The sequence below is a fragment of the Chelmon rostratus genome, chromosome 6 (genome assembly GCF_017976325.1).
Source record: "Chelmon rostratus isolate fCheRos1 chromosome 6, fCheRos1.pri, whole genome shotgun sequence".
Lineage (NCBI taxonomy): Eukaryota > Metazoa > Chordata > Actinopteri > Chaetodontiformes > Chaetodontidae > Chelmon > Chelmon rostratus.
This window is the reverse complement of record NC_055663.1, coordinates 16229908-16242061: the sequence shown is the minus strand read 5'-3', so window position 1 is coordinate 16242061 and position 12154 is coordinate 16229908. Positions and strand designations below refer to the sequence as shown.

General features: G+C 41.8%; 1 protein-coding gene and 1 pseudogene across 1 annotated transcript; one reads left to right on the top strand and one right to left on the bottom strand.

Annotated features, from left to right (window-relative positions):
- The first annotated feature begins 1130 nt into the window (after positions 1 to 1130).
- On the top strand, positions 1131 to 2726 carry ankrd34c (ankyrin repeat domain 34C). The gene has a single exon (XM_041939766.1). The coding sequence runs from the start codon at positions 1131 to 1133 to the stop codon at positions 2724 to 2726; it is 1596 nt and encodes a 531-aa protein (XP_041795700.1).
- A 680-nt stretch (positions 2727 to 3406) lies between these two features.
- LOC121607478 lies at positions 3407 to 7894 on the bottom strand (annotated as a pseudogene).
- Between the last annotated feature and the right edge of the window lie 4260 nt (positions 7895 to 12154).

Genomic DNA, 12154 nt, shown 5'->3' with positions numbered 1-12154 from the left:
TCACTTCGCCCAGACGCATCGGTGGGGACAGACGCGGCTGACAAAGAGGGACACTGCGAAGACCTGCGAGAAACTTTCTGCTTTCAATCATTCATTTTCCCTCTTGCATGTCAAAGCACCGGGCACTTTGAGCATGGCCAACCTCTCCTCCTACCAGGTAAGACGATTAGCGGACAATAAGTTTCTCTGCGAAATATTAAACGACAAAATTATTGAAAACAAAGGTTAATTTATTCAACTTATGTCGTTGCCTCGCGTCGCTGCTTTCTTTACCCTAAATGAGGCAGGTGAAAATAGATAAAGCCGGTGCATGCATAGCATCAGATGCGTGAATCATGTTTTATATAACAAGTATTAAATAATTGCAGCGTATATCACATTTCAAACGAGAGATTTAAGGGAGAGTCAACCCGATCATTTGTAATGGAGCGCGTCTCAGTCGCCAACTTATCCAAAATGAGATCCACGCACAGCTCCACGGGTGCCGTTGTTTAATGTCGCCTGTCTCATCAGCTGTTTCTAATGTCACCATTTCAGCTTTGGAGATGAAAAATCACGTTGACTCACAGTCTCACAGACATGTTTGTGCTCCAGTAGAAACAGATGAACAGGGCTGGTGTTTTTGCGCACGCATAGCCTGGTTGATGCTTTTGTTCGTCACTCTTCGTCGTATGATGAGAAAAGACAAAAGGAGGCTGCCGCTGCGAGATGAACTTTGATTTTGATATCCAGATATAACATCATCCGGATCATCTATTGGTGTTTGCTCATGAATCTGACAGGTGCTGTTACCATGCTGCGTCTTGTTTTCCTGCTGTCTCCCTGGTTTTTGGACATTACGCACTTTGGAAAACTCAATTTTCAACACTCTACCTTCGACTGAGTTATTATATTAAGAATATATTTGGCATATCAGAAATCTTTAATAGTAAGTTATATTTATAAGCTTTAAGTTGTAACAGACTGCCACCTGCTGGTGGTTTGATTTAGCAACCCAATAGGGGAACATACAATGTGTGTCTTAAATTATAAAGGTTTTGCAATGTGAGCTGAACTACTTCAATGGTTTGTTCAAAGGGCTGTGAGCTGTAAGTTCAACGCTGAGACGATCTGTGATTGGCTGGGGTATGATGATGGCAGACATACTGGAGCTGCGGACGGATGGAAACTCGCTCCTGAAGGCAGTGTGGCTCAGACGCTTGAGACTCACCAGGCTCCTGTTGGAAGGAGGCGCATACATCAACGAGAGCAATGAACGCGGAGAGACGCCGCTCATGGTGGCCTGCATGTCCACACACACTGACCAGCAGAGTGTCAGCAAGTCAAAGCTGGTGAAATATTTGCTGGACAACCAGGCCGACCCCAACATACAGGACAAAGCGGGTAGGACAGCGCTAATGCTCGCCTGCATCCACAAGGCTGGACATGAGGTGGTGGATCACCTGCTGAGCAATGGAGCTGATCCCAGTCTGGAGGACAGGAGCGGGGCCTCAGCCCTGGTCTACGCCATCAATGCAGATGATAAGGAGACACTAAAACTGCTTTTGGATGCATGCAAAGCTAAAGGCAAGGAGGTCATCATAATCACCACAGACAAATCACCGTCTGGCACTAAAACTACAAAACAGTACCTAAACGTCCCCCCATCACCAGAGCTGGATGAGAGGTCCTCCCCAGCATACTGCACCTCTCCGTCTGATATTAATGTTACTGCATCTCCCACAGCTGAGCAAGAGCAACAAAACACAGTCTTTAGTTTCCAGACAAAGCTGAAAACCTCCACCACGGCTGTGAAGCTCGCCAACGGGCCCACGTCTCCAACGCGCCGACCTGCAAACCCCAAACGTGCACGTCTGCCTCAGCTGAAGAGGCTGCAGTCGGAGCCTTGGGGGCTGATTGCTCCTTCAGTTCTGGCTGCAGCCGCCGCCCATGAGGAGAGTAAGAAAGCCAGCTCTGATGAGGATGTGGTAGCAGGGGTGAACGGACTCTCTTTGAGTAAGAGGTCAGCTCTATCTCGACACAACAGTGTGGATGGAAAGGACAGCTTTTTCCCTGTGGTGGGCGAACAACCCTGCAAAATGACAACCTCACTATCAGTTCCTCCAACATCCAAAGCGTCGTATGAGAGATCTCTCGGCCAGCACCAGCCGCTGGCACGGCGCAGCACCGTGCCCACGGAGCAGGAGAGCAGCAGCAGCTGCAGCAGTGGTCTCGCCGGCCTGAGAGACACAATGCACAGGAGACGTCTGGGCAACGATCACTATGACTCTGACTCACAGCTCTATTCAGACTCTGCCATGTTAGACTCTCCCAAGATCCCAGTGGAGCGAAGGAAACTAAACACATCTCCGCTAGCGATGCTGACCAGCTCCAGAGAATCGATAGACAGCAACGCCAGCCCATCCTCTCCCAGCGCAGCACGCAGGCGTGCACCTGGCCTCCTGGAGAGGAGAGGCTCAGGCACGCTGCTGCTGGACCACATCTCCCACACCAGGCCGGGCCACCTGCCCCCTCTCAACGTCAACCCCAACCCTCCCATCCCTGATATTGGGGCTAGTAGCAAGCCCTCCTCACCTCTGGCCACAGGTTTTAGATCCATAGCTCCAGTAGCACCAAACACACCAAAGAGAGGCGGACTCAAGTCCAAGAAGAAACTTGTGAGAAGGCACTCTATGCAAGTGGAGCAGATGAAGCAGCTTTCTGATTTTGAAGAGCTGGCTCATTAGTTAGTGATGGTGTTTATGCAGCACATATTGTGGAGGTAGAAATGTTAACGCCACTGTCAGGAAGTGCATCCATAGATTCAGCTGTGTAGATTCACAGCCATCTAGATGTTGAATAATGTATAATTAATGAAATATATATATATTGAAACTGAGCAATATGGATAGAGTTCCACCCTGTGTTACACCCAACCTTACGGATTATTATCTTTTCTTCACAACATCTGCTGTATATGTATCACAGTTTTGAATGTAAATGCCAAGACATGGTACTTTTCCTCTGAACTAGCTCTCTTACATGATAATGTAATGTGTCGGGAACAAACAGGGTCCATTCGTAGCCAGCAGGCCACTTGAGTGCACTTTGTGCATATGTAATTAGCACCATTAATGGACTTTCTTTGGAAAAGAAAAATGTGATGCACTTGTCTGATATGTAGCTTCGAGTAAGATGAAATTTGACTGTTTGTAGCAAATTTGTACAAAGTGCCTTCAAGATAAAGAAACCTAAAAAAAAAAAAAAGAGTGGACAGATACATTTGATGTATTAGGAGCATTTTTAATTCATGATGATGTAACCAAAATGTGTTTTATTTCAATATTGTTGGTCTCACTTGGAACAAAATGGATAGATGTGATGTGAATGAATGAAAAACATGCCTTAAGAAACAGGTAAAAACATGGGCTATGTATAACAGCACTTTATTGCCCAGGAGGAAAAAAAATGTTGCTATTTACAGTGTTACAAACAACTTTCAGAGCACATGTAATTCCTAGATGATGAATTCAAGTAACTGAATGACATTCGAGCCCTTAGTCAACACAGACATTGGTGAAACTTGTCAATTAAAACATCATTTCACGCTAACGGCAATCAAAACTAAAGATCATACAGCTTCCATGTAACTTACCTGTGAAGCACTGCTTCTGTTTCAGAAAAGAAAAAACTAATTGAATCCATAGTATTTTTGCAAGTAGTGTTGTATATTCTGAATAAATGTCTATCACTTGTGAATATCTGTTTTCTGTTTGTTTACTCATCGGCCACATTTAGTAGGAGCTCAGCTGATTGTAGCCACACAGATGCTCATTAGAAGGCGCACCAGTCTTTCCTCAGGCCACTTGGCAGTCCATTGTTGCTGACGACGATCATCATCATCATCATCATCATCGCCGATGTCATTGTGATTATGTTAGGCCAACCATAGAGGCACTCAGCTCCCACAGCTTCTTGGCAGCTTCATCATCCAGACCCTGAGGGGCCGCAGTTTTAGGGGCGCAGTCGCTGTAATCAGAGCAGAATTTAGACTTTAAACAGAATTTCAGCACGTGACTCGATCTGCCCCCGCTGTGCTTAGTCACAAGAATAAAATATTATTCAGGATTCAGTGATTAATACAGATGGGATTCACAGTAGTACTGCAGTATTTTGTCCAACATAATGTTGGTCATCAGATGATTCTGTGATAAGCATCTAACCGACATATTTTCCTACTATTAGGACTGTTAGGAGGAAAATATACCACTGCCAGCAAAACATGTTTCCCACAAAAACATCAATATTTTGTATTTATTCAGTTGTTATGAAGAACTTTCAATTTCTTAGATTTATAGGCAGCAGAGATTAAAATGAGTGTGTGAAAGGGTGCCTGTCTAATTCACACATGCACCAACGCTCAGTCATTCACAAGCAAATGGCTGATCGGTTCAGATAAGTTCAGATAATGTCTGCAGAAATGGAAGCAGACACCTCTTCTGCCGAGGTGAGATTAAGAGTCAGGCAAAGCAGGCCACGGCCATTGGCCCCGAAAAGCCCCACGTTCACTGTGTGGCCATTAGTTTGTGATAAATTGATTAACTGTTATTTACCTTGGGAATGTGGGAATATGCACCACTAAATCCCAACTTGATCAGAGCCTTTAGTTGAGTCCTGTTTTATTACCTGATCTTGACACCATGCTAAAATCCAGTCGTCATGTTATACTGATCAATATTTTTTACATAAACCACATCAACATCAAATGACTGCGGCGCTGCATTTGTAATATGAAAGGGGTTGCTTGTAGCTGCAAACTCAGAGATGGATTATAACCCAATTCTGTAGTCCCCTTCAGCTCGATGGAGCCTTTTAATCTTTTTTAAACAAATGCCTTCCACCTGGAGCAGCCAGCTGAGAAGCACACTGTGTGCTTCCCACCCAGCACCAAACGGCAGGCCGACTGGTGGGGAACTCAGTGGAGCTTTTAGAGCCAGATATTTTCCTCAGGACGAGTCAGCGGATAGCAGAGTTAAGAGGAGAGTGAGTACTGGACTAACAATCATCAGGTTGGCGGGAAAGTGAAACCAAAGCTAAATGCTAATGTTACTTTGTGTCTGCTGGATAATTAGGCACCAGCATTATGAGGTGATAATATGTCAATGTGGTGCTTGCAGCTTGTTCTGCTGCCCCCAAGTGGCAAAAACACAATTATACAGCACACAATGCACAGAGAGTGGGAGCAACAGACATGAACAGGGGCCAAGCTCCTCATTTTGCTCCAGGGCTCCCAGCAATGAGTGTAACATGTGGAGATACTAGGATATTCTGTATCGGCAGTGGCTCTCACCTCTGATAATGCAGCTACTGTGCATTGATTTCCAATGACTGACCTGTAGTAGAGTCCACTTTCATTCTGCAGGCTTTCCTCCACAGCGCAGTAGATGGTGGTCTGGGCCCCTTCTGTTGGAGACTTGATGAAGAACATTAGTGGTGTATATACAACTCTTTTCCACAGGGGCACTGTGGGCCAGAAGTGTCGGCCGAGCTCAGTCCGGATCACTCCAGGGTGGAGGCTGTATGTCGTTACTCCAGTACCTGCAAAACGACAAAACATAGGGTTTTTTTTTTTTTTAAAGAGTTTGCAGTGAATATCTGACATTAAACACACACAAAGTTTATTTTACATACTGCATAATGTTTGGTGTGAGACATAAGACGCTTCAGTACCTTGCAGCCTGTGAGCCAGCTCCCTTGTAAAGAGCACATTAGCTAGTTTGCTTTGCGCGTAGCTCCTCCAAGGGTTGTAATCCTTTTCCTGATGTACGTCATCAAAATAAATTTGACCTGTCGAGTGAGAGCGCATGCTCGTTCACGGATGTGGTGGTAAATATTGACAGAAAGACATTCCTGAGAGAGACAGACACAGAATCATCTTTTGACGTGAAGCAGGAAAAGAGGAAGGCAGCACCTCTTTGATGAGCTAAACTGGAGACTTGACGACGCGGCTCGGAGACGACTTCTTCAGGAGGTCCAACAGGCAGTTTGTTAACAGGAAGTGGCCCAGGTGGTTCACGCCAAACTGCATTTCGAAGCCATCCTCGGTCTGCCATTTTGGACAGCTCATAACACCTAAAAGTCAGAGGATTAGCTTGTTTGACACCTCTATGACTATGTAACACCATCAGCTGTCATTTGCGCGTCTACCTGCATTATTGATGAGAACGTCCAGCCTCTCTTCGCTTGCTAGGACGTCTTTGGCTAGTTGTCGCACTGACTGTAGAGATGCCAGGTCCAGCTTTTTGACAGTAACATTGCCATTTCCGCTCCTCTTCCTCACGTCCTCTGCAGCTTTATTAGCTCTGTCCATGTCCCGACAGGCCAGAATGACCCTCGCGCCTGTAACACAGCAGCAAGTTTTATACATTTCCAAATGAAATCAGATAATTAAAAGCTAACACATAAAACTCAGGTAGGTCACTAACCCCTTTTAGCCAGGTCAACAGCGGTTTCTTTGCCAATCCCAGTGTTTCCTCCAGTGATCAAGACGGTCTTTCCATCCAGTGAAGCCTTGCTGCGACACACTCCACCTGCCATCCATTTCTTCACGCTGAAAAGACCCACTCCTGTAGCAAAGTCCACACACTTACAGTAACTTAATCTCCCCTAATACCTTCAGAGAAGAGTCTTCACAGCACTGCAGCCTTTCATTTTGCTACCTTACATTATCAAACAGTGCCGTCATATCCTGAAGGCTTGGAATTTAAACTAGCTGCTGCTATGTTGATAATCAGTTAACCGTTGCAGTCATTTTCCAAGCAAAAATGTCAAACATAACAATGAAAAAGAAACAAAAAGATGAAAAATGATTGACTGAACCAACTTCTCTGGCCTAAAAATATGCTCCTTTTCTCTGCTTTATTATCACCTTAAATAAGGTTTATGAAAACCATTTTAAAACATCGACTTAGGCTCTGTGAAGTTTTGAGGCACATTTTTCAATATTTTTTTTTATCATTTAATTAAAGGATTAATCCACTAATCATCTGACTGAAAGATTGAAACACAGCAGCTATATAGAAAGTGAGTTTTGTGTACTCTCACAGGCCAGACCTGTTCTTTGTGTTTTAACCTGGCTTCACTGGCTTCGAGATCTCTTTCTCTTTTCAGCTTTATTGTGTTTTTCTCCTTCACAGCTGAATGGTCTGTCAGGAAGGTAAATGCAGCCCTGCATTTACCTTTACTGTTGTTAAATAAATCTGTCTGTCTATCCATCTGTCTGTCTGTTCATCGGACTAATAAGAAACTGCACATAAAGCTGCCAAAACTACATAATTTGACCATTTTAGCAACATTCAGTAAATGCAACAGTCATTTGTGTTCCTATAATGAAAGCTCACATTGTTTATTTAAACTATGGGATAGTTAGAATTTGTACTAATGGTGCTCTAATGCAGCTATTACAGAAGAACAAAGCACAACAAAAGGAAGCATTAATCACATTATTTCCAAAAACACCCGAATTTAATTTCAAACAATGAAGCTGTAATTTCTATAGTTTTGATAATATGAGCCTAAGTTATATTGTGATTTTGCAAGCATGCATTTCCTGTCATTCTACTAAATAGCAGTAAAGTGTCTCAGCTGTCTGTTCACTGAAGACTGTGCAGCACATTAACAACGTTAGGGGGGGAGGTGAGCGAGTTTGCAGACTGTAAGAGCTGCTTGTTTTACACCACAGTCATTAACCAGGCCTACCTGTCACTGTGAGCACGGCAACAGTTTTAGGATACAGGAAAACAAACGATCGTATCGCTGTGAGGGTCTGCATCGTCCCGTCAGCCTGCAACCTGTTTAAACTCCTGAATGAAACCTCTCCTCACTGTATCCGCGTTTCAACACGCTCTCCCCCGCATGAGCTCCAACATTACTGCAAACTACCGCTCTCAATATCAGCGGCTCCTGCGAGGGTACAGCTACATAACACACCGCCGTCAACCAGGAAGTACCGCCCACTGTCAGTGCGTAGACGAATCCTATTGGTTCTTTCTCATAACTTGTGAATTATATACATACGAAATGACAAAGTTATTACATCTAAAAAAATCGATACAATCAACGAATGAAAAATGGTTAACACAAAAAAATGCATTTAAAACGGGAGGAAAAACAATAAAAAGTTACAAGCACCAATGATCATTACCATAATCACAGCGACCATTGTCATCTTAATCAGTGACAGTGAATTTCTCCAATGTGAGATCAATAAAGTCCAATCTAATATAATCTAATTATAATTTTGTACGATTGAGCAGATGTGAAAATAATCAAATGATGAAAGTTGTAATTAAGAGGTATCCTAAATAGCATCTGCTGATGTTGATGTCCTTATAATTCCACTATCAATAAGTAGGTCAGAGACAACACATTTATAAACATGTAAAATAATCCTTCTCTTAACTCTTACTGGGAGACAGTAAAGATGATCATGATGAGAGTGATGGCTGATCTCCAGGTTTCATGTCATTCTGTCACAATAAACACTTTGTACCGTACATTGTTGGTTTGTGCCGGGGTTTATAAACATCTGTTTTGTACATATATATAATTACATGTTTTATGTAAATTATGCTTAAGTCATTGTTGTGTTTACCCCACCTTCAAGTCAAATTTCCCTCTGGGGACAATAAAGTTCAAACTAGTTGTAGTTGTTGAAAAGCTTACAAAGATAAGCACCCCAGGGTGAAATAACAAAAGATCCAGTCTCCCATAAGAAAAGGTGGATTAGCACTGCCTAATCTGATGTGTCAGCACTGGGCCTCATAACTGAGATTTGTCACAAATGGGTAAAAGATCTCTTTTTTTTTAATTTTTCAGAAAGTCTATAATGCATCAGTGTTAGACCTTATATGTTATATGACAGTTGCAAGTTAAGATGAAAGATAATTTTATAGTTAGAAACGTATGCAAGTCTTTGAATTGCATACACAAATACTTTGGAATTAGCCAATACTCATCCTTAACACCTTAGCTAATAAGCCTGACTTTGAATATACTTGAACAGGTGTGTGTTTTTGAGATTGGAAGGCTGCTGGCATTACAAAGATTCATGATGTCTGGATGATGCTTCTATTGTTACCTTTAAATCAGGAGTTATTTAAACTCAGCTCCATATTATGCAGGTGGAAAGCTGAATATTCTTGATCTTTCTTAATCTTTTTATAAAAGCAGCAACACTCAATAAGAAAGTGATGACATATATATGACCAAGACTGCAATGAATATTAAACATGGCTGGGAAACGTGACAAAACAAAAACAAAATCACACACTGCAGAAAATGAAATAAGGAAGATAAAATATCTTAAATCGAGGCAATATGAAAAAAAACAAACATTTTTTTTCATGACAAGATATATCCTCTCACCAGGCAGGTTTTATGTTAGAGCATTTTTATATCTTAGATTTTTTCTTAGATTAAATTTTATTACTGGTTCTGAGTAACTCAGTGCTTGAAACAAGAATTTCCAGAACCATAAAGCTTTTTGATTGACACTGACAAGAGCAAAATGGCTTTCTCGAAGTCAGAATTCCTTGGTAGCCAGACAAATGTACTAGTTTTTAGTCTGGCCGCATTACTTTTAAGAAATCTGTGGGTCCTTTGAGACTAGATATTTTGGCTTGCTTTAAAGATCTTCATAAGTGAAATGTTCCTGTTCTGCTGGCAGATAATTTTGCTTATTTGAAGGAATATTTGTCCTGCTTTTTTGGTTTTTTTTTTCTTGTTTTGAGAGCTGAGTTTTTGCAGCATGAAAAAACAATACTGTGTAATAAAACGAATTTGACTCCTTTTGATTTAATGTGTTCCTATCCATTGATCACAACACTCTAATGTTCTGTTCAAATAGAAATTGAGAAATGTCTCCGCAGTAATGGATCCAAAATGAAGTATTCTTCATGGTCGCTCCTTGTCTGGTCACATGGCAAAAATTGCTAAGCATAATGTTGTATGATGCACACCTTTCAGTCCTGCATGTTTGGCTTGGTGTACATCCACCAGTGTTATCAGTGTGGTATGATAAACTGCTTGTTTGCAGCTTGCAAAATATTGGTGGCCCCTCAGTGTGTATTTTGGTTGTGAGTGGCCAGAAATAACCTGCACTGGAGTAGACTGAGCTTAAGTTGCTCACTATGCATTTTCTGTTGTTGTGAATTTCTCCATCTTGTGTTTTGTGGTTTGTTTTGTTTGTCTATTTTGTTTTGATAAGATAAGATAAGATTAGATAAGGTATAACTTTATTGCTCACACACTGGGGACAGTAAGATGTTACAGACAGCAATAATAGCAAGAATGTAGAGAAATAACAAATAGACAATGAAAAGGGATACAAAATATTGAATTGCACATGGTGAGATATGGATAATAAAATACAATGTTTTGTACTATTGCACAGTAGAGAATATGTAACACAGTAGAAAATGAATATTTGCATGGATGCAATGTATATTAGCAAATGCTGAACATAAATAGCACAGTAGTGAAAACAGTAGGTTTGTGATGTTGTGATGTGAAACAACATCAACACAGAGCAATGTTAAATGATGCTGACAGTTAAATGTTAAATGCTGTTGGAGTTGAACAGCCGTTGCAGTGAAGTACCTATGTTAACGTTCCTTCTTACACAGTGGATGGAGCAGTCTTGTGTACGTGTGTTCAGGCTGGGACAGCAGTGTACAAAAGGTGTGTAATTAAAATCGCATCATCTGAAATCAAATTCCTACAAATCCTCCAGCAGAGGTCGCTGTAGGCTCACAACACAGTCTCGGTGCGCTCTCTCAGTCCAGCAGATGGAGTACATACTGTACATTATATCAAGCCCCAGATGATGTTTTATTTTTTCCAGCCACCATTACCAATCAAGTCTAAGAAGACTGGGACAGCACTTTATATAGCATCAAATTATATCCTAAACTCCTACGAGCAAATTGAGATGTGCCTCTGGTGAGCAGACAAAGGAACAAACCCAGCAGCCGCACCATGATGACAGTAATAACAGCATTACACCCTCAGATCTAAATTAAAGCCTGATCATCGCTGCAGCTGAGCAACTGACTCTTGTGATAAAACATTCAGTTACTTTGCTTATTGATGAGCGTACAGCTTTAATGGGTCTGATCAATAAGTCATCCGCCTTTCTTTTGACTTTAAGCCACAGCGCTGAAGCCTATCATTATGAGTCTGGACGGGGACTACATTTAGAGCTATGACCTTGGGGTTTACAGGGTGACTTATAAGAGTCACGGCTGTGGAGGTGGAGATTATATGGACACTGTTTGCATACCATAAGTTCAAAGGTCCCGATAGAAAGTCTGAAAATTATGTAACAGCCAGTCCCTTTGTGACTGGAATAACCAGCCTGCATTAAACACTAAACTGCGCATTTCGTGCACAATAACAGCTGACCTTCACTGACCTTCTCTATAGTGTTGTACAGACAAGTTTAGGAGTTTTAAACGCCATATGTTTACATGTTACTGCATTATTATTATGCCTTTCCTGAGCCTGCCTTTGTCAATGCAGGCCCCCTATTCTTAAATGTAGCTCTTCAGAGGTGACCTGGCTGTCTCTTTTGCTGGCTCACCACCAAGCCCGTCATGTGACTGCTCTGCACACTTCCCAGTCTTTCTCCCAGTATGGTAACCTTCCCCTGCTAAAATTAGAGGGCCCTCTGCTGAGACATTTTGGAATGTGACTATCCTGTACCCATCCTGCAGACGGTAGGGGGACCTCAATAAATTTCAATGTGTCTGTCAGGTTTTAATCTTGACTTGAGTTCACATCTGCTCCACCAGAAGAAGTATACAGCCTCAAACAGAAGAAATGCTAAAATATGATGTAGATGTCCTTACATTTGGGAATTTTCTTCTTCATAGTAGCACTCGTTCATTTGTTTCTAAATCTATTAATATTGCACATTGTTCCTCTGAATTTTTTAACAAACAGCTAGTGCTGCATAGACTGTATCAGCAAGTTCTGTATATTTGTTATCCACATTTCATGACATATTTTATCAGACAGATAGATAGATAGATAGATAGATAGATAGATAGATAGATAGATAGATAGATAGATAGATAGATAGATAGATAGATAGATAGATAGATAGATAGATAGG